This window comes from Microtus pennsylvanicus, chromosome 5 (genome assembly GCF_037038515.1).
Source record: "Microtus pennsylvanicus isolate mMicPen1 chromosome 5, mMicPen1.hap1, whole genome shotgun sequence".
Taxonomy (NCBI): Eukaryota; Metazoa; Chordata; class Mammalia; order Rodentia; family Cricetidae; genus Microtus; species Microtus pennsylvanicus.
This window is the reverse complement of record NC_134583.1, coordinates 93,190,286-93,217,941: the sequence shown is the minus strand read 5'-3', so window position 1 is coordinate 93,217,941 and position 27,656 is coordinate 93,190,286. Positions and strand designations below refer to the sequence as shown.

The 27,656-nt window shown below is 41.5% G+C and overlaps 1 protein-coding gene across 1 annotated transcript; it reads left to right on the top strand.

Annotated features, from left to right (window-relative positions):
- Window positions 1-407: 407 nt before the first annotated feature.
- Window positions 408-27,070, top strand: LOC142850666 (membrane-spanning 4-domains subfamily A member 12-like). Its single transcript, XM_075974596.1, has 7 exons — window positions 408-467; window positions 10,221-10,364; window positions 12,667-12,720; window positions 16,414-16,533; window positions 19,810-19,930; window positions 26,436-26,462; window positions 26,931-27,070. The coding sequence occupies exons 1-7, from the start codon at window positions 408-410 to the stop codon at window positions 27,068-27,070; spliced, it is 666 nt and encodes a 221-aa protein (XP_075830711.1).
- Window positions 27,071-27,656: the final 586 nt, after the last annotated feature.

Below are 27,656 nucleotides of genomic sequence, written 5' to 3'. Positions count from 1 at the left end.
CATGAAGGGGTATGGATTTTGTCAAAGGCTTTTTCAGCATTTAATAAGATGATCACACAGTTTTTTCTTTTCTTTAAGTTTATTTATATGGTGGATTACACTGATAGACTTTCATATGTTGAACCATACATGCATCTCTGGGATGAAGGCGACTTGATCACGATGGATGATTTTTTGATATGTTCTGGGATTCAGTTTGCCAGTATTCTAATAATAGGAATCAAAGTCACTTGAAACAAACTTTTTAAAATAAAAACTAATTCCAAGCAATTCTATGGTAGTCAATCAGGGATTTCCATTTTAAATGCCTTCTTCAAAAATAATTAGTACTATTTTTTTTTTCTGTATCTCTTTACAGGAAAGGAGCACATTCATCTTCTACAACTTTGTGCCATATCTAACTTAAAATGTCACAGAATAAAAGACCAATAGTTTATGTCATAAAAGAAGAGATAAAAGCATTGGGGGTAAGCACTAAGTACTATTTTGGTTAATAAATAGTGTTACTTTTACTAATAAAAACATGGAGAAGCAATGATGTCATTTATAATCAGTTCCTTGAGGTTGAAAATATAGATAAATGTGTTTTGAAGTAAAGATGATTAGACCAGAGCTAATTGGACACACAGAGCATGAATTCACACTCCATTTCCAAATACTTCAGCATTATCCCAGCCTACACAGGTTTTTAGGAAACATATTTTGAGGTTACAGTTGTTGAAGAAATTTGTTTACTGCCTTTGCTGGTAACCTTTATTTGAGAATGTTTGTAGATGATAAAAAGAAGGTCAGGTGGTAATGCCAAATACAAAGCCAAAAGAGGCTGTATAGATCTGGGGTCTTGTGTTGTCAGCACGGTCCTTTACACTCAGCCCCAGCGGAATCATAGAGTGAAGCAATACTGTCCCTCTCAGCTCTCTTCAAATTCAGAACACTATCCTTATTCATAATACCCATCCATTCTTATGAGACCTTGCACAACGTCTCATAAGCCAACAGCATGAAAACTTACACCCCCTCTCCAACCTCTCTCCAATCCAGATCTCCCACATCCTTCTCCAGAATACAACCCAGTGACTCTGCCTGACATTCCCCATCCATGTACCTTCTGCAACCCACCAGATCTATCCTGAGCCCCACATCTAGTACCCTGGATGAGTCAAGTCGCCCCTGACTGTGCCACAACCAACCTCTACTACTCTATCAGGACTTACCCTACCTTAACCCCAAACCGCAGGTGTCTCCCACACCAAATCCAAACATTCCATCCATATAGATCCATACCTACACTCAAGGCTTAGAGCAGGAAGCACATCCTGAACACTAGCCCATTCTCCTAAGACCACCTGAGTCCATTACACCCAAGCTATTCTCAACCTCTAGGCCCAAGTCACCCACATATCCTCTCTTCTATTCCAATCTTCTCTGCCCATAGACTGAGACCACAACACCACCAAGAATCAGTAACATGATGACGGCAATTAATACAAACATTCCAATAAAACTTTAAATATCAATAGCCTCAGTTCTCCAAGCAAAAGATAAAGACTCATCAAACAGACCAAGAAACAAAGTCATCTATCTGTTGCCTCCTAGAAACACATCTTATCTTTAAAGATAGACACCACCTTAAAATAAAAGGATGGATAAAAGTACTCCAATCAAATGGTACCAGGAAGCAAGCAGGTAGCACTATCATAACATCTGACAAAAGAGATTTTAAATTAAAACTAAGAAGAGATAAAAGAATATTCAAGCTAATCAAGAGAGCAAATAACCAAGAAGACATTATTACCCTAATCGTATAAGCACCAAACTCTGGTGCACCCAATTTCATTAAAAATGTATGATGGCGAAGAAAGCCAGCCTACAAACCACAATCCCAGACAACTTAGACAACAATAAGTACACTAAGAGAGGCTTACATAGATCTAATCTACATGGGAGGTAAAAAATACAAGATCTCCTAAGTAAATTAGGAGCATGGGGACCTTGGGGGAGGGCTGAAGGGGGGAAAGGAGAGGTGGGGGGAGCAGAGAAAAATGTAGAACTCAATAAAAATCAATTTAAAAAAGGAAAAAATGTATGACTGGATTTAAAGATTTAAAGATACAAATAAACATGAATCCACAATAGAATGCAATTACAATAATCAACTTTCTCCAGTAGATAAATCATCTGTAAAAAAAAATAAACAGAATAACATCATAATTAATTGATACCATATATATCTCTAAAATATTCCACCCAAACACTAAAGAATACAAATTGTATTCAGCAGCACATAAGATTTTCTAAAATGATCATATCCTGGGACATGAAACTAATCTTTACAAATTCAAAAACACTGAAATCGCTCCTTATATCCTATCTTACCACAATGTAGTAAAATTTAAAATTGACAGCAAACAAATCTCTAGTAATTAAACAAACTCATGGAGATTAAACAACTCATTACTGAATGAATAATGGGTCAAATAAGAAATCAAGAAATGAATAAAAATTTTCCTGGAACTAAATGAAAGTGAAAACACAACAAAACCTCTGGGATACACTGAAAGCAGTCAGACCAGGAAAATTTATACTTCTTAAGTGCCGACCTTAAAAAATTAAGAAAAAGCACAAATAAATGACTTAATGATGAACCTCCAAACTTGGAAAAACAAGAACAAACCAAATCCAAACCCAGCCAATGGCAAGAAATTATAAAAATCACTGAAATAGAAATAAAAAAAATACACAGAATCAACGAATCTAAGACCTACTTCCTTGAGAAGATAAATAAGATTGGCAGACCCTTAGCCCAACTAAACAAAAGAAAGAAATGGCCCAAATTAACAGAATCAGAATAAACAGAGACATTACAATAGACATGGAAGAAATTGGGAGCAGTATAAAGGGATGCTTTAACATCTGTCATCCTAGCTGGAAAACCTACAAGAAATGGAAGAATTTCCAGACTCAGACAAACCACCAAATTAAACCAAGAAGTGAAGAAATTAAAGAGACCCATAAGAAGTGAGAAGACTGGAATACTAGTTAAAAAGGCTTAAAGTCTTTAAAAAAAAAAAAAGTCCAGATGGATTTATAGCAGAATTCTACCAGACATTCAAAAAAGATCTACAACCAGTTCTTCTTAAACTATTTTAAAAAAAAAAAAAAAACAGAAGGAGTACTCCAAAATGCCTTCTACCAAGTCAATATCACTTTAATATCCAAACCAGGTAGACACAAGGAAAAAAAAAAGAAAAGAAAACTACATGCCAAAATCCCCAATAAAAATGCTCAGTAAAATACTTGAAAACAAAATACAGATACATGTATCAAAAAGATTAATCCCAGCACTCAGGAGGCAGAGGTAGGTGGATCTCTGTGAGTTCGAGACCAGCCTGGTCTACAGAGCTAGTTCCAGGACAGGCTCCAAAGCCACAGAGAAACCCTGTCTCGAAAAACCAAAAAAAAAAAAAAAAAAAAAAAAAGAGCCAGGATAGCCAAAACAATCATGAGCAAAAGGACCTGTGATGGAGATGAAGGGAGGGCTAGTCCAGATCTGAAGATATGTGACAGTGTCATCATTTAAAAAAAGATAACAGCCGGGCGGTGGTGGCGCACGCCTGTAATCCCAGCACTTGGGAGGCAGAGACAGGCGGATCTCTGTGAGTTCGAGGCCAGCCTGGTCTACCAAGGGAGTTCCAGGATGGGCTCCAAAGCTACAGAGAAACCCTGTCTCGAAAAACCAAAAAAAAAAAAAAAAGATAACAGTACGGTGCTCACACAGACACAAACCTGTAGACGCAGAAAACAAAACTGAAGACCCACATATGAGTACACATAACTTCAGGCACTTATTATTTGATAATGATACCAAAAGCATATGCTGGGAAAGAGAGCATCTTCAGAAAACGGTGCTGGGAAAGCTCAATGTCCACATGTAGAAAAATAAAAGTAGATACATATCTATCATCTTGCACAAAAATTAACTACAAACGTGTCAAAGACCTAAACATGAAGCCTGAGATACTGAAACTTCCAGAAGAAAATATATAGGAAGTATTCTACATGATACAGGTACAGCAACGGACTCCCTTTCCATTTTTCCAAAATATAAGGCCAAAACTGACCAAGCGGGGTTTGATAAAAACTAAAAATTTACTGTGTAGCTAGAGTCAAACAGGGGAACGGGAAGCCCACAGAATGGGAGAGAATCTTTTCCAGCTGCACATTTGACAAAGGAAGGCTTGATATCCACAATATATAAAGAACTCAGTAACAAAGAATCATAAAATCAAATGATCCATTCAAAAACTAAGGCTGGGACCTGAACAGAGATTTCTCAAAAGGAAAAAAAAAAGGTTTTTTTAAATTAAAAAAAAAAGTTCATTGTCCATAGCAGTTAGGAAAATGCAAATCAAAACAACTTTGAGATTTCATCTTATCTAAGTCAGAAGGCAAAGAAGAATAAAACAGCCAACAAAAATTGCTGGAGGCAGGGGTGGGGATTTGGAGGGGACCCTCATACCCTCATTCACTGTTGCTGGGTTGCAAACTGGTGCAGCCACTATGGAAATCAGTCCGGAAAATTCTCAAAAACTAAAAATAAATCTACCGTGTGATACAGCTGTACCATTCTTTGGCATATGCCCAAAGGACTGGACATTCTTCTCCATGGATTCTCGCTCAGCCAGCTAACTAACTGACCGGCAGTGGAAACGTGACACATACGCACCACAGAATCCTACTCATCTGTAAAGAACAATGAAATCTGTGAACTTTTCAGTAACCGGATAGAAGTAGTAAAGATCATAGCAAGTGAAGTGATACAGACCTAGGAAGACAAACGTTACGTGTTCATCGGAAGCTCCTAGCTCCAAATCTTCAGTTGTGGGGCTCATCTCCTGGAGTAATTGCAGAAACCAAGAGAGTGACAGGGTAGGAAGGGGGCGGAGCAATTGAGAGAGGAATTGCAGGGTACAGTGATCTAAATGGAGAAATGGGGCAAGCTCGGGGACAGTAGTTAGGGAAGATAAATACAAAAGAAGGTGGGATGGAGGAAAAATAACAGGAAGGATGTCTGAAACTGCTGCAAGGAACCATACTTAAAATTATCTACTCAAAACCAAAAGCTATAATACACATAAGTCTGTGTGTAGATAAACATAACATAGTTTAAAAGAAATTTTTTCGTCTGGACTGGCAATGCTCCCTCCAAGAGCCAAAGACTGCCTAACAAAAATCCCAACACCAGGCATCAAAAACTGTTTTTAAGTTTTGATTAGGGCTGTCTGAAGAACTCAAAAAACATATAGGCTATTATTGTATTGCTCTTAGCTACCCCCCAGAGGTGTGAGGTAAGTCCCTGTTGCTGAAGACACCATGCACTTCAGACACAGGGCCAGAGGCCCCTGAGCTGGAACTGACCCAAATGTCTCCTCCCTGAGGACTACTTGCATAATACCAGAAGGTGCGATGCAAGTTTCCAAAGTCCCATCTCGCTATGACACCTGAGTCACAAGAATGGCCCACATAGTAAATATCCCTAAGGGTGCCTGCAGGGGTGGCAGGAATACCTTGGTGCTAACAAACGGCTCTCTAATTGGACTTAAAACCAACGAAACAAGAGGGAACTTATGCCTGGTACTGGAAACCTAGCCACAAGGCTAGTAATGTTGTAGATCTTGGAGGGGGAGCTTCTCCATTGCAACTTTATTAAACTAGCTTAATCCCTAACTACATTCTAAATATTTGTCCTTATGTCCACAGGTAAGTTCAGTTTTCAGCCTTCATCAAGGAATCTTTTTTCGTAACAGATGGAAACCATTACAGAAAAGCATAAGCAATCAAAATGCAAAGCTGAGTTGTCGAGCTCAGTCCCATGGCTACATCTTACACAACAGCTCCCACGCCTAAGGCTCAGGGAATAGTGTGGAAGAGGGAGTGGAAGATGTAAGAGCCAGAGGATCCGGAGTTTGCTGTGAGAGTGGGTCTCCTGTTAATGTCAGCAGATAGGCTCCTAAAGGCTCACCAGCATGACTGTTAAACAACTCCCGTTTGCAGGAGCAGAACAGGACCCCAACAGTCATGTCAAAGTGGATGGGGGATGCCCACAAAGTCTCAACCCCAGACGAAGAACTAGAGGCAACAAAGGAATGCTGAGAATGGGAGAGATTATCTTCTCCAGAGAGGAGCACACCAATTGGTTGACTATTCAATACCAAATGGTCAACCTTGAAAACATAATATAAGTAACCCTATACAGCCCGCAGGTTATATTTAGCAATGTATACGTCATACATGTACAATATGTATGTGCAGCAACAATGAATGAAAAGAGAGGCCATGAATTTGAAAGAGAACAAGGGAGGTTATATGGGAGAGCTTGGAGGGAAAAAAGGGAACGAGGAAATGATGTAACTGTATTATAATCTCAAAAACAAAATAAAAACCTGCACCTAGAAAATCCAAACATATCAAATATGTGACCATTTTCAGCTGTTTTGGAATTGACTGGTCTATTACAAAAATACAAGGCACATATATAGTAAGGCGAGGGAACTGGTGGTTTCCTACCTTACACTAATCCCATGATATTATAGGTCAAGGCAGCTTGTTCCCTTTCTCCTTACACAACCTTGAGAATGGATACTACTACCACGTCTCTGGGAAGACGTAGATTGACTTATTAATGAGATCTACAACCTCAGAGAAAAACAAGGGATTAGAATCCTGAATTCGCTCTTCCTATAAAATCCTTGTGGTTTCTTCACTGAACTTAGAGCAAGTCTGTGGCTCATGCCCCAAAAAGGAGCTAACACTGAAAACCATGAGAATGGGCAAGCCATGGAAACCCATCCCACACCTCTATTTCTATACATTATATCAAAGCAGAAGTCACCAGTAAAAACTCCATCACCAAATGGACATATATTTGTGGGCAAATCCAAGCAAGCAATAAGTGAAGAAACAGCCCAAACGCCCAACGCTCTTACTACCTCCTCTTATCCAGCCTCTATTTGAGGCCTGGTGGCCCTATTATCCATTAAACCAGGAAAGTGTAATTAAACCTTGGTTTACAAATGATTATGCCTGATATCCAAGTATCTACCCAAAAGTAGATAGCTGCAGTACTACAGCCCCTGACTGGGGTACCCCCAAAGGAGAAATGTGACGGGAAACCTTGTCAAGATGCATAATTTCACGTGCTACACCTGCTTGCTTTTTCTGTATAGGAGAAATGATAAGATGCTAGCCCACTGATACAAGTTCTATGGTTTGGCTAGCTGTTCAGGGCTTGGAGGAAACAAGACTGATAAACTGGTGACAAGATGTGACAGTGTTGTCAACTTGACAGACTAGGGAATCCTCAGGGAGGGGGACATCTGCGCATGTCTGCAGAAGATTATCTTGATTATAAACCATTGTAAAGGAAGACATGGCCACTGTGAATTTTGTACTGTATAAATGGGGAACGAGGACTGAGCAAAGCAAGCATTCATCTCTCTCTCTCTCTGCTTCCTGACCATGGTTAAAATGTGGCCAGCTGCTTCATGTTCCTGTTTCCTTGACTTTCCCGCCATGATGAACTGTACCTTTGAATTGTTGGACAAAAGAAACCTCTTCTTTGCCAAGGTGCTTCTGTCAGATTTTTTTTTTCAATAGAAACAGGAACTAAGAAGACACTAGGAAAGCATTGTTTGACATAAATCTCCAGGTAAGCAAAAGAAAATTAAACATATTTGCATCTCAAGCCAGCCCTCAGCAAAGGGCGCTCTCAGTAGAGAAAGGTTTAAGCACTCAAGTAGAGAGGATGGCTGGTGAGGTGGTTACGTGCCTTAGCTTGCTTTCTTCCTGTTGCTTCAGGGGGAAAGAACAACAACAAGACAGAAAGCAACTTGGGGAGGAAAGGGTTTGTTTGGCTTGTAGGTTACAGTCCATTAACAGAAGAAGCTAAGGTAGGGAACCTAGAGGCAAGAGCTGAAGTAGAGGTCATGGAGGAACCCTGCTTACAGGATTGTTCTTCACGGTTTGCTCCACCTGCTTTCTTTCTTGTTTTATTTTGTTTTGTTTTGTTTTTTTGAGACAGGGTTTCTCTGTGTAACAGCTCTGGCCATCATTTAATTTGCTTTATAGACCAGGTTGGCCTTGAACTCACAGAGATCCATCTGCCTCTGCCTCCCGAGTGCCACTACCAATCAATCCACTTTCTTATATACCCTAGGACCACCTAATCAGAAGTGGTCTCTCTACATCAATTATAAGTCAAGAAAATGCCCCATGTGCTGCCCTACAGGCTGGTGTGCTGGGAAACTTTCTCAGCTGAGGTTACCTCTTCTCAGATGACTCCAGTTTCAAGTTGACTAAAAATGAACTATCACAATGTCAACCCACATCTTCCCCATCTTCATAACTGTTCCATAGATCCTTAGCTTTTGGACTTTGTGAATACAATTTTTCAAAACAAGGTGTAGTGAGAGTGGTGGGCTGTGTCCCGCTACCTGGCTGCCCACACGGCTAGCTTTACCCCGAAATAATTACACGGAAACTGTATTCTTTTAAACACTGCCTGGCCCATTAGTTCCATCCTCTTATTGGCTAGCCCTTACATATTGATCTAACCCATTTCTAATAATCTGTGTAGCCCATGAGGTGGCTTACCAGGGAAGATCTTAACCTGCGTCTGTCTGGAGTGGGAGAATCATGGCGACTGCCTGACTCGGCTTCTTTCTCCCAGCATTCTGTTCTGTTTACTCCGCCTACCTAATTTTCTGTTCTATTAAAGGGCCAAGGCAGTTTCTTTATTTAACCAATGAAATCAACACAAAAGACTCCCACATCATTTCCCCTTGAGGCAAACACGCCCCTAATGGGCTGGGCTTATCCCTACAACAAGGCCTAAACTAATTTAGTTTCCAGTGGCAAAGGTCAACACTGGATGTGGGAAGGGGTAGGACAAGGGAAACCAAAGTTCAAGTCCAGTCAAGAAGGAAAGAGAAAAAGGAGAAGCCAAAAGCCCCTAGCTGGTTTTCTGGGTTAAGAGCAAGAGATAGATAATCTTCAGATTAGAGTCTGCCTATAAGACCATGCCTAGGAAGGAGATCAGTACTGGGGCAGCTGAAGATAGGGAACCTGAAATGATCCTATCCTATAGCCATACTGATGAATATTTTGCATATCACCATAGAACCTTCATCTGGTGATGGATGGAGATAGAGACAGAGACCCACACTGGAGTACTGGACTGAGCTCCCAAAGTCCCAATGAGGAACAGAAGGAGGGAGAAGATGAGCAAGGAAGTCAGGACCAAGAGGGGGGCACCCACCCACGGAGACAGTGGGGCTGATCTATCGGGAGCTCACCAAGGCCAGCTGGACTGAGACTGAAAAAGTAGGGGATAAAACCGGACTCTCTGAATATGGCGGACAATGAGGGCTGCTGAGAAGCCAAGGACAATGGCACTGGGTTTTGATCCTACTTCATGTTCTGGCTGTGTGGGAGCCTAGCCAGTTTGGATGTTCACCTTCCTAGACCAGGATGGAGGGGGGAGGACTTTGGACTTTCCACAGGGCAGGGAACCCTGACTGCTCTTCAGACTTGAGAGGGAGGGGGAGAGGAGTGGGGGGAGAGGGAGAGGTGGGGGGACGGGGAGAGGAGGGGGGGGAGGAGTGGGAGGCTGGGAGGAGGCGGAAATTGTTTTTTTCTCAATAAAAAAAAGAAAGTTTAAAAAAAAAGATCTCACAATCAGCAGTTCTCCCTTTAGCCATAGCATCCTTCTGTGAAAGACAGATCAATAGGCCCCTACTTTTCACTTAACTGGAGTCACCTACACAATCAAAATAATTACACTTGGAAGCTGCTATTAAATAAAATCCTTCTGGCTCGAGCAAAGAAGATCCAAAGCACCCAACAGTAACTGCCACAACAGTCTCTACCTGGGCTCCTGGCTGATGTATAATTCCTTCAGCCCTCAGAGATCGTGAACACTCACCATCCTGAAGCAAAGGGCTTGACAGCACAGTGGAATGGTGTCTGGGGTCTCCATGACTACATCAATATCCTGCAGAGACTAGAATCAGCATCTTACTGAATGTTCTTCTCTGGAGACTCTTGACTAATATACTAATACACAGAGCCAACTAAACATATTAAAGGCTTCTCAGCCACACGCTGAAACCACCCTGAGTAGATTCACCTTGAAAAATAACACTGGCTTTCTCTTCTCACAGGCTGCACAAATAATGCTTGGCCTAATTCAAAGTGCACTGGGGTGTCTCTGGTTCTTTTTGTACCATCTAGAAGATGAGACTCACAGTGTCGGTCCTGTCCTGATGTCAATTATCATCATTTACATGTTTGCGTCTGGATCATTTGTGAGTACACTATGGCATTACTGATTTCTCCTTATTTGGTTTTAATTGATCAGTTCAAGTATGTGGTGGTCACCAGTATACTAGACTCAGTCGCTGCTTTTGAGCCTGGATGAGTTATTTTTTGTGTTTGTCTCACGTTCTGCTAAGTGTCTCAAGAGGTCGGGACATACAGGTAGAAACGATATCAAAGGATTATTATTCAGAAGACTCACAAAGGACATGGCTGACTATTTAACGACTATAAGGCCTTTCTTTTCAGGTTGAAAACGCAAAAGCAAGAGTTTAATGCCTACAGAATTAGAGGTGATTTTTGGGAAAATTACATAAGAGACAAGAAAAGAAGAGCCCTGGGTACCCAAAAGAAGTCGAGGGAAATTAAATAGAGATTCCTAAAGCTGATATTCTAATTTCTTTGGTGTGTTTATCAAATTGCCCACGAGGAGCATCCCCAATTTAAAGTAATTATACTGAGGGAAGCCCAAAGCTATGATTTCCCCCAGCTATCTTAGTTCACAGATGCACTCAATCCAGAAGAAATTTGTTGATGGGGGGTCATGTGTGTAGAAGTCATGTGGCCCAGTGTCATACCTGACTTCCCCGTGATAGCAAGCCTCCAGAAGCAGCAATCTTAATCTAAGGGTGAGCTTCTCTACAGAGAACAGGTTTCAGGAAATCCTTCCCTGCCTTCTTATTTTCCTCTACCAAGAAGGAGCTATAAAGGAGCAGAGGTCTGAGTAGAGCCCAGTCCCTGAACTTTGTGGAAAGTTCTGAGACATACAAGCACTCATTTCACTCAGCAGGGGTCTGACATTCACTTCACTGATTGGCAGACACTTCCTCAGAGGGCTCACCTCTGAAGGCATTGCAAAACTGACAACTTTCTGGAAAGAGGTGTGTACAGTAAAGAACAATGACTTAAACTGGAAATGGTACAAGGAGTCTCCAATCGAAAAGTATCTAGAAAAAAAAATCCTAAGCCCAAGACATAAATAGGAAGTTTATAGAAGAAATTAACCACAAATAATATTTGATATGTGTCTATCACTGCATGATGCATTTTCCAATGGCACTTCAAGCTCATTTTAGCAATTTCCACAAGGATCAAATGCAGTAGCTCTTCATATCCCACTTTCCAAATGAGGAAGACAAATTCTGCGAAGTTTAAGTAACTCTGACAGAGTGCACCACAATAAAATGTCAGGGTTTTCTTTAGACCAAGTTAAGGTCTGTAGACAAAAGTTTCTTTCCCACCCAGTCCTGCAGTCATTCAGTTCCAAATAAACACACAGAGGCTTATTTTAGTTATAAACTGTTTGGCCTAATACTCAGGCTTATTACTAACTAGCTCTTACAACTTAAATTAACACATAATTCTTATCTATGTTTAGCCACATGGCTTGGTACCTTTTCTCAGTGCAGCATTCTCATCTTGCTTCCTCTACATTTGACTGGCAACTGCACCTCTTCCTTTCCTCTACCCAGAATTCTCCTAGTCTGGTTGCCCTACCTATACTTCCTGCCTAGCTATTGGCCAATCGGCACTTTATTAAACCAAAACAACTGACAAATCTTTACAGTGTACAAGAGCATTCTCCCACAGCAACAGCGCCTCTGCTTTCATAACAGATTGCATCCTCCTGGGTTGGGAGAGTCTTTATATCCTTCTTAGGATATTTGTCATTTTTGTAAGCACTGCAGACAAATGGAAGACATACTACAGGAAGAAGAGTTAGCTCTGAATAATCCACAAAGAGCCACACTTTCAACTCGTTTCAGTAGGTCACAGACAGCCCAGTGCTTGAGGAAAGTGGCCATAAATAAATAAAGCAAAATAAATTCATTTGGTGGATTGTTTTCTGAAACCATGTTGCAGTGATGGGGCTTTCCCCTAGAATATCACGAGCAGGAGGAACTCCTGTGAGCCAGAGCGGCCATACTAGTCATCCTAGTTTATAATACTTCGGGTCATTGACTTGCTAACTGACCATCAAAGCAAGCCAAGGATCCACTCTTTGCCCTTCATAAAACTACTGAGAAATTCCTGAGTTCCATCAACTACATGCTGATCTCATGAATGATAAACATCTTTTAAATGTCTTTTCATCTCTCTAACAGAGAAAAAGTAGAAATTTTTTTAGGGAATCCCTTAGAACAAAATAGATTTTTTTTCATTTCAATGCCACCTTCTTCTTAAAATCCAGGGATACTTTAAACATCAGAACAACACTGGTATTAGAGAGAATCTGTAGAGGGGACGGAGCATCCTGAGCATAGGTGTTTCAATATTTATTTCTACCCGCAGTTCATCAACTCAGGATCCAGCAGTGTAGTCCAGGGTGATGCTTCAGCATGTCAGGTATGTGGGAAAGCAGTACACACCCCAAAGATGAAGCATTACATAGCATAAATAGGAAGAGATATTGATGATTCTGAGACATTGTGGCGGGGTGGGGGACCTCTTCCAAATGCTCAGATGAAATATATCATTTACTTTAAAATGCACCTCAATGTGTCTTTTTTTAATAAATTAACTCTTTTTGATAAGTGATCTTTATTTGGGGGGGGCAGATTTCGAGACAAGGTTTTTCTGTAGCTTTGGAGCCTGTCCTGGAACTAGCTCTTATAGACCAGGCTGGCCTCAAACTCACAGAGATCTGCCTGCCTCTACCTCCCAAGTGCTGGGAGTAAAGGCGTGCGCCACCACCGCCCGGCTACCTCGATGTGTCTTATGTGGCAGCACGGGAAAGGGGTGCCTAGTGAGCAAATAAGGAGAGAGATGAGAGAGTCCTCGTGGAATGAACCCACATTGGCATCCAAAGGGAGCATCAATCATAAAGCAAAACTCTCAAAGGAGAGGAAGGGAAGTTAGTCGGTGCCTTAATTAGGTTTCTATAGCTGTGATAAAACACCATGACCAAAAGCTACGTGGGGAGGAAGGGTCCATTTCATCTTATAACACTTAGGTCACACTCCATCACTGAGAGAACTCCTGGCAGGAACCTAGAGGTGGGAACTGAAGCAGAAGCTAACTGGCTCGTTTCTTGTGGTTTTCTCACCCCACTTCCTCATACAACCCAGGACCACCTGCTCTGGGGTGGCACTGGCCATCCTGTCCCGTGCCTGTCCCTCCCACATCAATCACTAATCAAGAGAATGTCCTGCAGACTTGCCTAGAGAAAAATCTGACGGAGGCACTCTTTCACTTGAGGTTCTTCCGCCAGGTGGCTCTAGTTTATGTCAAGTTGAGAAAGGTTTGGGGCTGCTAAGAAGAGGGTGAGAAAGGAATAACCACCTGGAAAGAGTATTTTCTTCTGGAAACCAGGTCCGTGGACTACCACCCGGACACCCCCAACAAGGAACAGTCCCGCGTGTCGTCGTTTAGAACTTCCCTCCACGCCTCCGCCAGCCCCTGGTGGTTAGTGGTTAGTCACGACTCTCAAAGCTCACATACGTGGATTCGGGTTCTGAAGACCCCCGTGTTAGCTGTGTGACCCTGAGCAAACGCTTCTCTGTGCATCCCACTGATCTGAGCAAACGTGGATAACACCAGCAAGCTAAAAGCTTTGTTTGCTATTTCAGCTAAACAACCTATCTTCCTTTTTCCCCTCAAGAGGACAGTGGCATGAGAGAGGCCACTTTGCTGAGAAGGAGCTCGGCAACTATGATTGTGGTGAACCAGGGTTTGGGTTTCTTACCTTTTTTAATTTTTACCATAACCTAGACAGTCACTGTTAACATTGTCTTCCTTCCTTGTCCTTGTTCTAAGCTGATGACCCCAAAGTGTCTGCAAGCAAGTGTGCGCAGGGCTAAATATCTGCTGTTGCTCTTCCAGAGCAATGGCGCAGTTGACCAAAAAGCCCTGGCAGCCCTCTTGAGATTTTGCAAGTTCCTGACCCAATACCAGCTCATACTCAGTTTCTGCCTTTGTATGAAGTCTTAATTTTCTGTGCAGCAACCAACCGTGGTAACAGGTAGAAGCAAATACGGCCCATTGGCTGATTTTCAGAAAACTCATCAGGCACGTTGGATTTTTTCTGGAAGCATGGGGGTGTGGAGAGCCTGGCTGCAATTTCCAAGCCACAATCTATCTGCAGCCTTTTGGAAGCCCAAACATCTCTGGATGTCTCTTTCCCCTCCATACTGCCTCAAGGAGAATGGCCCAAGTCTCTTTCCTACGCAGAACCAGCCAGGTTCCTTCTCTTGGCATCACTCCTCAGCACATGTTTATTATCGGATAAGCTTATTGCCTTTTATAAATGATCTTCATGGAGGGAAGGAGGTTTCCATCAAGACAGAGTTTCCCCGTGTAGCCTGGCTATCCTGAAACTTTCTGTAGATCAGTTTGGCCTTGAACCAAGAGATCTGTCTGCCTCTGCCTCCTGAGTGCTGGGATTAACGACATGTGCCACCGTGTCAGATAGGATGTAGATTCTCAATCCATAGACGAAGCCATGGCCAGGATACTACGAAACTGAACTAAGTGGGGTCTCCTGGTTTCCTCGGCAGAAGATTTCAAAGTTTCCTTCACAACAACTTAAGCTAATGTGGGGGGGGGGGGGGGGCACTAAGGAGATGACTTGCTGGTTAATTGAAGCCCTTTGCTAAACTAATGTGGGAACAGAGTTCAGATATCCAGAACCTATCTATATAAATGCCAGGTGGGCATGGTTCCTCACCTGCCACTGCAGCCCCAGAAGCCAGAGGAGCCCCAAAGCAAGCCGGATAATAAGACCAACCAGATCGGTGAACTCCGGGTTTGACTGGGAGACCCTGCCTCAGGGAATAAGATGGAAGCGTGATCGAGGATGGGTGATACCCAGCCTCAGCCCAGGCCTCCACATGCACACCACCCGCACGTTCGTGCACACACACACACACACACACACACACACACACACACGTTTGTGTGTGCAAGTACAAAATTGGTAGAATAGCTAAAGAAGAAAGTCCTTAAAATACGAAGAGGACTTCCTGCTAAACAATCTGGCATTTCTGTGTCCTATAAGTCCTCTGTTGATGGTCCTTAAGTCATACCCTCTTCCCATTACCACAAGCACAACTTTCTAACATGCAACAGTCTCTCCCACATGAATACAAAATACATACAACTTCTTCGGCTCCTTCTCAAGGGGGCGCCCTTCCTTCATAGCTCATGCCGTGTCCTCGGTGCCTCTGAAAAGAGTTTGGTGGCTGTTTCAACAGAAGTTTGGAACCACTAAAAGGGCTTAAGTAGTGAAGTGGCAGGAATAAGCCTGGCAAGTTCTGAGCTCGAAACGTGTCGATATCAGGGTACTTATTAAATTTCATTACATTACAACCAGAATATAATTTTCTCCCCATGATCATTATTCTAAGCCGCTCTTTTTTTTCATTTTATTTTTTATGTATGTGGGTGTTTTTTCTGCATGCATGTCTGTGCACCATGTGTGTACAGTGAGTGCCCTCAGAGGACATCAGACCCCCTGGCATGACATTGGAGGTACAGACAGTTGTGAGCTGCCCAATTGGTGCTGGGAATTAAACCTGGGTCCTCTGGAAGAACAGCCAATGCTCTTAACTGCTGAGCAACCTGTGCAGTCCCTGTTGTAAGCTTCTGATGCTTAGCACACTGCAGATATTGCATAGTGATACCCTGATGAGCACACGCATGCCTCTTGTGAAATAAAACCCTTTTATGTAACTAACTTCTAGACAAGGTTGGGGTGGCGTCTTGATAGCTACTACTTTTAATATGTTTGCCAAAAGTGGGATTTTACAAGTTGTCTTTAGTACAAAAGAGGTAGGGAGATGGCTGTGTAGGTACAATGTTCCTTGCACAAACATGAAGACCTAAGCTCAAATTCCCAGAACCAATGTAAGTGAGACACAGTACCTCACCTGTAACCCCACTATGTCTAGGGTGAGATGGAAGACAGAGAATACCCAAGTGTATACACACACATACACACACACACACACATACACACACACACACACACACACACACACTAGTGTTTTAAGTCTCTTTCTTTTATCCATGACCTTTTCGTTTTCTTTTTACATATTGCAGCTTGTGTTAGGAATTGTAATGAACACCATAAGTATCTTCGTGGCAATTATTGGAATAATCATATTTGCCATTGAGTTTCCAGCTTTTGAAGCCCTGGGAGAGCAGTACATTTGGTCAAATGTAAGTACTGATTTTAATGATAACTCAGTAATAGTGTTAGATATAAATAAAACCTTATTATGAACGATACAATGAAATTGCTCTAAGATATATATGGATAAAAAGCACAACAGTTTTAAAATTGCTAAGGAAGTCTAGAGAGCACATAATGGCTGGGAAAGAGCAGAGAATTTGTTGAAGTAGCCAGGAAAGCTGTTGCTGTGATACTGGCATACAATCATACGGTCGTCACACAAAGACAGACACACCAAATAATAGCAGAAAGAGCTGGGACTGGAGGCAACTGAGCGACACGTCAAGATCCCTATCTCGAGAAACAATTCATCTTTGAGGATTTCATCCATGAGTACACTGTATTAACATCATTGCTACCCCCACCTCTTATTCCAGTTCCTTTCTTCTCTCCTTCCTCTTGGCTTCATGACCCCTTTTCCCACAGTCATTATTGTTTATAAACTATTGAGCCTATTCAGTGTCACTCATGTGGACATATGTTTAGGGCTGACCTCATGGCATTGGATAACCTATCAAGGCTGCATCCCTGGAGAAAACTGGTTTTCCCTCCCTCAGCACCTATTGGCTGCCTGTCAGGAGTTGAGCTTGTGAAACTTCCTCCATCCTCCTTGGCATGTCAGCCAGTTGTCATTTTGTAGGTCTTCTCGGGTAACCATATTGTTGAGATTTCGTGGGTACAGCTTCCCTCCCTGTCATGTCCAGAACACACCATCTCACAACAAAGTTCTTGTCTTTTGACTCCTATAACACATTTATTTATGGGATGAAGTCATGTCTATCATCATTGGGAAATGAAACTTAAATAGTACCAAATCAATGAGATATCTATCTCAAAGAAAATTTAAATAGCCACATAGTCTCGTTGTGTGGAAAAGTAAGTCAGAGATAAAAGCATAAGCATAAAATTATGAAAATCACCATAAATACAGAAATAAAGAAAACTAGGAAATGAGAGGGGGAAACTTAACAAAATGTTTTTATTTTTGATCTAAGATAGGCTGAGATAACAGCAGCTAAATAAATGAAGTCACTGCCCAGGGGCAAGGAGAATAGGGTCACTGCCTCAGTGGGCAAAGACAGTCCCCAGAAGATCAGAGGACAAGGCTACTGAGAATTATTGTCAGGCCTCTTAAACCTACCAAAATGTAGCTCCACTAGGTTGTAGACTTGAATAGGCCCTGTGAGCTTTCCCCCCTCTTAATTTTCCACTTTGAGAATGTGACCTCTGTCCGTTCCACTCTGTATCTGTCTTAGCATGAAATGACTTGTTTTCTGGCTCCGTGAGTCCACAGCTGCAGAGAGATTTTACCCACTACTAAGCTGCAGTATGCGTTTCTCCTACAACTAACTTCAAGAAGGATTTAGGCTTCTTGGCTAGATAATATTTAGGGAGATTTTGGACTCAGAATTGATGCTGTTAAAATTTGGAGAGATGTTGAGATGAGATGAACATATTTTAAACATGGAAAGAACATGAACTTGGAAGGACTAGAGGCAAATAATTATAAGTTGAATTGTATTTTTTTAAGTACGTGCAACTGTGAAATTCAGTGAATGGAACCATTATAGTAATAATTTGTTAAGTTAAACTGAAGTCACACTGGAGAAGGGCAGACCATGTCACTAGTGTTCTTCTAAAAAGGAAAGTTGGTGCATGAGGAAGATGGCCACATGAGTATAAAGACACATGGGAATGATGCTGCTGTGCTTCAGGGGACTTCCAGAATCTGAAGAGGGAAGTACGCTCCTTCAGAGTGTCTAGAAGGAGCTTGGTCCCACCAACTGAAGAGGGAAGTACGCTCCTTCAGAGTGTCTAGAAGGAGCTTGGTCCCACCAACTGAAGAGGGAAGTACGCTCCTTCAGAGTGTCTAGAAGGAGCTTGGTCCCACCAACTGAAGAGGGAAGTACGCTCCTTCAGAGTGTCTAGAAGGAGCTTGGTCCCACCAATACATTAGATTTTTTTAGCCTCTAGAACTAGGAGACAATTAATTTCTATTGTAGAAGACATTCATGTTATGGTGCTTCTTTATTACAACACACTTGGAGAACTAGCACAGGAGGCCAGTAGATTGCTGCCTACTTCTCCAGTGTTTTATTCCAACTAATACAAGACACACCATTCAAACAACTGAGCTAAGGCCCAAGAATGCACACAGAGCTGTCAGCTTCACGGTTGATTAATGCCTTGGAAATTCTCATCGATGAATTTGCTAACACTGACTGTTTTAGTCAGGGTTGCTATGAGTGTGATGAAACACCATGACCAGAAGCAGCTTGGAGAGGAAAGGGTTTATTTGGTTTACATTTCTACATCACTATTTATCATCCAAGGAAGTCAGGACAGGAACTCAAAGAGTCCAGGAACCTGAAGGCAGGAGCTGATGCAAAGGCCATGGTGGAATGCTGCTTACTGGCTTGTTCCCCAAGGTTTGCTCGGTCTGTTTTCTTATAGAATTCAGGACCACCTGCCCCAAGTAGCCCCACCCTCAGTGATCTGGGCCCTTCTACATCAATATTAATTAAGAAAATATCATGCAGACTTGTCTACAGCCCAATCTTATAGAAGTATTTTCTCAATTGAGGTTCCCTCTAATGACTTTAGCTTGTGTCAAGTAGACATAAACTAGCCATCACACCTATTTTAATGGGTTAAACCCATCTGCCTATTTAAAATATACAATATAACAAATTCTACCCTATTGGAGCCAGACAAATAATCAGCTATTGAAAAAAGAATAAGATGTTCTAAACACAATTCATTCCGGAAAAAAAAGAAAAAGATGGAACCCGAAAGAATCTGATTGTTTCTAACAGAATGGTCCATTCCGCTAGGTAAATTCTCACTCTTCCCATGAGCTGAAAGAGAATAACTTCATCAACCTCATGCAGCAACACCACTTAGAGCAAGGCATAGTAAAGAAAACAGAAAATATTAAATAGAAGAGCATAAAACACAGATCCTATATCAGCCCTACCAATAGGGACTGAGAAAAAGGAAGTTACTCAGCAAACCTTATAGTGCTCTGTTTCCTCTGCTTCCCAGCCTCATCAAGTGTAAAGCAGCAGTAAAAGTTTGGGAAGCTGATAACAGAATTAAAGCACTTAGCAAGTGATTCCTGCATAGATAATGAAGTAACTAACTTGAAATTGCTGTAGCTGTTTGGAGCTGAAAGGGCAAATGATATATTCTAACCCCCCAATGCTTTTCTCTCCATTCTCAGAGGATTTACTCACATGAGGGATTTTTCTTTTCTACTCCAGATGGCTGGCATGATGCTTCTGCAGATCTCCATCTTCTGTACCATCTCAGAGCTGGTCATTACAGTCATCACAGTCGATTTGTTCAGAAACACGTTTCATCGACCCAGACTCTGGGATGAAGGTGAGTAATGGAGAGAGGGGGATGACTCACATCTGTGACCCTCCCTGAGGGGGACAGAGATGGCTGGTCCACCAGTCTAAGCTGAGATATTAGGTGTCAAATTCACTGAGAAACCTGTGTGAAGAATATGTGCAGACAAATAAGGAGAACAACATGGCAGCATCAACCTCTGGCCCCCACAGGGGCCTGAAGAGAAATAAAGAAAGAAAGAAAAAAAGAAAGAAAGAAAGAAAGAAAGAAAGAAAGAAAGAAAGAAAGAAAGAAAGAAAGAAAGGCCTTCAACAAACACTGGGAATTTTGTTGGCTCGAGGCAGTTAAGAAAATCTATACCCAATCATTAGCCCATTTGCCACTTTACTATGCAACTTTCAACCAAACTATTCTTAGATATGTAAATAAATTGGAAACCATACTCTTCACAAATGGAGAAAAGTAAGGAAGTAAGTCGACTAATCCTTTTCCCGGGGAAGCCTAAGCCCTAGACTCAAACATGGAAGTTTTCATTCAGCTCTTTTAAATGTTGACCAAAGAACAAAATGAACTGGGTCTTGAGGTAGATTGATTCCCAATTTTCTGAGGAACCACCATATTAATTTCCATGTGGTTATACAAGTTTGCGCTCCCGCCAGCAATGGAGTGTTCCCCTTGCTCCACATTCTCACCAGCATGACCTATCATGTGTGTTATTGATCTTGGTCATTCTAACAGGTTGTCTGTCTCTTGGAGAAGTGCTCTATTCTGAAGAGAAATAGGGTGGAGTGGGGCTGGAGGAGCTGGGAGGAATGGAGGGAGGGGAAATTGTGGTCAGGATGTATTGTATGAGAGAAGACTCTATTGTCAATTTTCAAAAAAGAATAAAAATAATCTTCAAAAAGTCTAAAAGTGTAGCAATGTATAACCTAAAATAAAATAAAGACACCAAAACTCATCAGAATCCCAGAGCAGAAAATTGCAACAGCAAATTGGAAATTTTTAATACAACAAGATTTGAACAGGAAGGAAAAACCAGCAACTTGAAGGTAGGTCAGTTTCAATTAATCAGAGGCAAAGAATGAAAACAAATGCAAAAGAATGAACAGAGCACAAGACACCTGGGAAATACCACTGGGAGTGCCACAATGTGCATTATGGGGATCACAAAATGAGAAGAGAGAGGGGAGGAAAGAAGAAAGGAGCATAAGACATGTTTTAAAGAAGTGTTAGAACATTTGTAGCTATAAAGAGTATATTTTTAAAATCTCAAATTAAAAACACAATTTTCTGCTATTAAAAAAACCTAGCTTGATGGTGGCAGCACACGCCTTTACTCCCAGCCCTTGGGAGGCAGAGGCAGGTGGATCTCTATGAGTTCAAGGCCAGCCTGATCTACAAGAGCTAGTTCCAGGACAGGTAGGGCTGTTACACAGAGAAACCCTATCTTTAAAAAGCCAAAAAAAAAAAAAAAAAGAACGAAAGAAAAAGGAAAAAACTTTAAAAATGGCTTTAAAAACTAAGCTTAATGTGAGATAATAAAAGTAATACCCTGGGGTAAAAATAAATTCAAATCCTCCACACAATACATGCATATAAGTAAGAAAAAAGAACAGAGAAAAACAAACCAAAACTATGTTTGGTTTACTGTTTAAAAAAATAATAAGCAAACCTATTCTGGACTGAGGGGGGGCAATATATGCACATGGTGCACATACAGATAAGCACACACACACACACACACACACACACGTACATGCAAATAAAGATACATTGTTTTTTTAAATTCTTCAATTATCAAATCAAATCCAGTAACATTTTTAAAAGTTTGTATACCTTTGACTAAGTAGGAACTTAGAACTCAAAGTTAACTAATTAAATTAAAGTTAGCTGATTAAAATTAATCAATAGAACATTATTAGATAAAGAACAGAAACATAATCACTAAAAATGATGAATTGTGTACATTGACTGTAATGATGGTAGCTTTAATATCTTTTCAGCTTACCTAATTTTTTTTTTCAAAATGGATCCTTAGTCTCAAAAATACTTGCATTCTTTTATATCAGCCTAAAATCCTGCCTGGGGGCAGGATGCCAGTTCCTAGGATTCTGGAGGGTACTCTATGAAAACAATCGCTGAAGTCAGGCTGAGTAGTAAGTGAAGACAAGATCCTGGGTGGATTTAACTAGGTCATTTAAGAATGTTGACTTTAGACTATAGGAACCAGGGGGCCCTGTTGTAATATGGCAGCAAGGATTTTAACAATGATGGATCTCAGTCAAACTTTCTTTCCTAATGTAATTACATTCATTGGAATATTTTCTGTAGCAAATTGCAGGTGCCCAACCCTAACTCAAATTACTCAACCAATCAGAAAAGACTGCATCTCTTATAATAGCAATTCCAAAGTTAGGAAGACTTTAGGCGTGGTTGGTACAGGACTTTCTTCTCTTCTTCCACTCTGCTATCTGCATCCTTATCCTAAGATTATTTCACTTCATGATCCCTAGATGAGTCAGGCAACATAAACTCCTGGTCACATCCCTCAGAGACTGACTCTTTCCTTCTCTCTCTCTCTCTCTCTCTCTCTCTCTCTCTCTCTCTCTCTCTCTCTCTCTCTCTCTTTCTCTCTCTCTCCCTCTCTCTCTCTCAACTGCCTCTAGCCTACATAATAGCAAAGAGGATGTGATTGACATAAAAGGGTTAGATAAATCATAGTGGTAGGGTGATTTTGAGAGAACCCACCAATTTCCAGGTCATTCTAGAAGGAAACGAGAAAGAGAAACCAGAAAATGAAACAAGGCATTAGACAAGGATAATTAATGGAATGTTCCAACAGACCAGCCAAGTGATGCATATCTAAACTTAAACATCACAGAATACAGCTGTACGGTGGTGGTGCAGACCTTTAATCCTAGCACTTGGGAGGCAGAGGCAGGCAGACCTCTGTGAGTTCGAGGCCTGCCTGGTCTACAAGACCAGGACAGGCACCAAAGCAACACAGAGAAACCCTGTCTCAAAAAGACAAAACAAACAAAAACTGCAGATTACATAAAGGAAGATAAATTTGACAGACAACAGAAATGTTATATATATTTTTTATAATCAATTTTCTCAGGCAACCAGGACTATAGATTACTCAATCTTTATTTATAGTTCCCATTCCACTTAAGAGTTATTGAACATAGCTTTGAATATTTAACCTCAATTCCAGTAGATTAAGAGATGGTTTCTTAAATATTCACATTTTGGGGGGATTTTTGTGTGCCCTTACTCAGCATAATGTTCTTTAAATCCTTTAAAGGACACACACAAAGAGAATAAAACTTTTGCTCAGGAAAACAATAATAATACCATCTCTCTTGGATATGTTCTAGCCTCAATTTCTGTTGCTCTGGTAAACTACCCTGCCCCAAAGAAACTTGAGAAAAGAGTTTTTATTGCTTGTAATTACAGGATGCAGTCCACTATTGTGGGGAAGTCAGGGCAGGAACTTAAAGTACCACATCTGCACTCAGAGCCAGAGAAAGAATAAAAGTGTGGAGTCTTGTATGCTTGCTTATCTCAGCCAGTTCAAGGCCTGGCCCATGACATGGTGCCCCCCACATTCATAGTGGGTATTTCCACCACATTTAATAATCAATACAATCCCCACAGACATGCCCACAAACCAACCCAATCTAGATAACTCCTCAACTGAAAGTCTATTCCCAAGTGATAGTGGGTTGTGTCAAGTTAACCGTTAAGACTAGCCAACATAGGATGCCTTCTGCATGGCATCCAAGACATCTAAAGCTGATAGAGCAGAAGGTTAAAGACCTTTTCAAAGGAGTACTTCAAGGGACAATGGTGTTACTACAATTTCCAGAAACCTGTGAGGTGAATACGATGCATACATGTATACTCCAGTATTCAGGAGGCCAATGCAGAAGGATCATACATTCCAGGGCAACTTGGCTACATAGTCTACCCAAAAGCAAACTAACCAAATACCTCATATGCCTTAAGTCCTTGGGTCCTGCATCCCAGTGACGCTTCCCTCAGAACACAGCAAATGCTGTCTTTCCAGAATTTCAGCTCTCCGTGATTCAGGCTTTCATGTTTGAGCAGTTGCTGTTTAGTTTAGTTTTGACTCGATAACTCAGAGCAAGACTTTTCTCTTCAAGATGATACTAATTACAGATTTGCTGTCACTCAACTTCCCCTAGGTTCCTCATCTTCAGAATCCCTATCCGAACCCCTAACTCCACATGAACTAGAAGTCCCTGAAGGCTCCCCACAAAAGCAAGTGACAGCTAAGAATGATACTACAAAGTGAAGAGCCCTGTGATTGGTTTTACAAGATGCCTCGCGGGAAACACACTCTAAGGACATCCTTGCCAGTCCTCACTTTTTCCTAGCTCCTTAATAAAGGGTGCAATTCGATCACAAGTTGATGTAGGTGGGTCTTCTTTCTATGTGTTGCTTTCATTGGTTAATTAATAAAGAAACTGCTTGGCCTGATAGGTCAGAACATAGGTGGGTGGAGTAGACAGAAAAGAATGCTGGGAAGAAGGGAAGTGAGCATGCACATGAATGTACAAACGGAATAATTTTGCTTTGTCTTTCAGACAAAGTCTCACTGTGTAGTCTTATCTGGCCTAGAACTTAGCATGTGGAGCAGGGTGGACTTATATTCACAGATATCCACTTTTTTTGCCTTCCCAGCGCTGGAATAAAAGGCATGTGTCACTATGCCCTTCAAATAAATAATTTTAATAAAAATAAAATCCTAGCCAGGCAGTGGTGATGCATGCCTTTAATCCCAGCACTCGAGAGGCAAAGGCAGACAAATCTCTGAATCTCAAGCCAGCCTGGTCTACAAAGGGAATTCCATGACAGCCAAGGCTGTTTCACGGAGAAAACCTGTCTTGAGAAACCACAGGGGAAAAATTGAGTAGAATGAAGTAAAAATATCATAAGGATGAAGCCTAATCCCACTGTGGCAGATTCTCTTTTAAACGTGGGGATTTGGACACACAAACAAGCAGGGAAGGAAGATTATGGGAAGACACATAGGACTGTGAAAAGGGAAGGATGGGGAAAATGCATCTACTAGTCAAGAAACACCAAGATCAGCAGAAAAACACCAGAAACCAGGAAGAGGGATAGAAGGGGAACTTCTAGCAAAGTGTCCAACTTTTGAAAGTTGCAACATGGCATTGTTGGCTACAAATACATTGGGCCAAACTCATAGCTATCTTGAGATGCATGTGGCCTTCAGAACACATATATCACAGTGTCCACAGAGAGCCCGATGCTGATAACATCGTGATCTAGAAGAGTGAGATGGTATATTTCCATTGTTCTTAGTCACTCGGTCTGTGCTGCACCTTTTCACTCTGAGCTGCATTTGCACCCGAGAGGCCGGTGTTTACAAAGGGAGATTAGCTTCTCACACGGGGCATCCTACCCTGGGAAAGTGGCCTTTGAACTGCTCTTCTCTCCTAAGTTGGGTGAGAGGAGAAGCTGTGGTGTTTGTGGGTGCTCCAGGAGAATGTCATTTCCCACTGTTAGGCTTTGAGGTAGAAGCGACATCTGCTGGCCAGCTGTAGAAAAATCATGACACGATCCATGGATTTCAAGGCATGGTTGCCCAGTCATTCAGGGAGACCCAGGGACAAAGAAGGGGCTCCCTCCTGCCTTCCGGCTCCACTATGGAGCACTGGTGGGAGATGAGCCCAGGAACCTTGGGTTTCCCAAGAATCAGCGCAGCATGTGGAACAAAGCATGCCTAAGCATTCCATCCAACTGCTGCAGTAGGGGTCAGTACCAAGATGCAGCAAGTGGCCAAAGTTTCTACCAGTGCCACTAGCAATTGCTGAGAATTAGGAGGCTCTTTATTAGGCCCCCTTAGAACCCTCCAGAATCCCACCTAGATTAAAGTATACAGTCTACAGAAAGAGGACCTTATTCTGACTTATGTGTGCGCAAAGGTGTAGCAGGCTTTCTCTGGGCTGCCAACCAGCTCCGAAATAAAGACACGGATACTTATTATTAGTTATGAATGCTCAGCCTTAGCTTATACTTGTCCCACTGGCTCTTATAACTTAATTTAACCTGTTTCTCTTCATCTATGTTTTGCCTTGGGGCTTTTTTACCTTTCTCTCATTTTGTATGTCCTACTGTTCACTGCTTCCTCCATATCTAGCTGGCCCTTTCTCCATCATTCTCTCTCCTCACTTCTCTCTCAAGCCTAGATGCGTCCCCCTACTTATTCTTTCTGCCCAGCAACCCTACCTATTCCACTACTCCTGGTTATTAGCTGTTCAGCTTTTTATTAGACCAATCAGGTGCCTTGGGAAGAAAAAGCAACAATCTTTACGTTATTAGACAAATGCAGTATAAACAAATATAACACACCTTTACATAAAGTCATAGTCCCCGCAAGACACAGGTATAGGCACTCATACACATATATGCACACATTTGCACATGGGTGTGGAGGCCAGAGGACAACATTCCTAAGATTCCTTCTTGTTTTCTATTGCAGGGTCTCTTACTAACCTGGACCTCCCAGGTATGCTAAGTTCACTGGCTGTTGAGCCCGGGGATTTCCCTTCCCACAGCAGAGACTAAAAGCACATGCCACCACGTGATTTTTTTTTCAGCATGGGTTCTTAGATTCTCAAGCCTCCGAAGCACCTTACCCTGTCTCTCCAATCCCACGGGAACTCACTTCTTTTCATTTAACCTTTAAAAAAAAAATGAAGGCTGCTTTTGAAATACTCATATTTGTCATTTAATGTGCAAAATAAAATTTATTATTTTATAACAACAAAAACTATGGTGAATGCTACATATGTAAGTAGCAAGGTTGCTTCTCAGTGTTTCTGTGATGCTATCTCCAGGCTCCATCATGCAGCTTCTCCAAAGACTCCGTCACATGTGTAGTCAACAAATTCTCCGTTCCTGAAATGCTTAGCATTGGCAGATGGCTGAGCATCCTTGAGGGAGGCTATGCTTTGAACGTGAATTGTCTCTACAGGTCCATGTGTTGAAGACTCGGTTGCTCTTCCATCTTCCTATCTCTTCGAGCTACCTGCCCACCAGGAAGAGAACAGTATCACCTCAAATCCAAACCACCAGCACTGCTGGTATTGGTTTGGATATCTGCACCCCTCCTGAAGTTTCCCTCTCCTCAAGATTTTTAGTCCCTTCAAGACAGTTGTCACCATTTCCAGGAAGTCAATAAAAGGAGGGAAAATCCCAACCCATATGATAACTAGTTAAATCTAGTCTCATGAGACTCACATGAACTAAGGCTTGGTCATTTACATGGGCTGGTTCAACCCTTATTACTTCCCTTAGTGCAAGTGGCTTACCTCATCCCTCTCTCTTAGAGGCTGTTGGGTTATTTTATGGAGCTAGATAAATTACAGAAAATCTCCTCTTTAAAAAGCAAATTCACAAGAATAGCAAGAAAAAATAGGTTTAATTTCAAGAAAGACTGATTCTACTAGACATTAAAGCATAGTGTAAAACCTCTATAAAGAAAATACCACTGAAGTAGCACCTGCATAGACAAGCACACCAGTGGTATAAAAGAAAAAAATCTCAAATCGAAATTGAGCTTGTTACTAAGGTGATATTTCAGTACACTACAGTAAAAATGAACTAACTAGTAGAATGTCCTAAAATAACCAAATAGCCTTTTGGAAAGGTATAGAATCAGATGTACAGCTTATGCTATTTTCAAGAATGAACTCATACA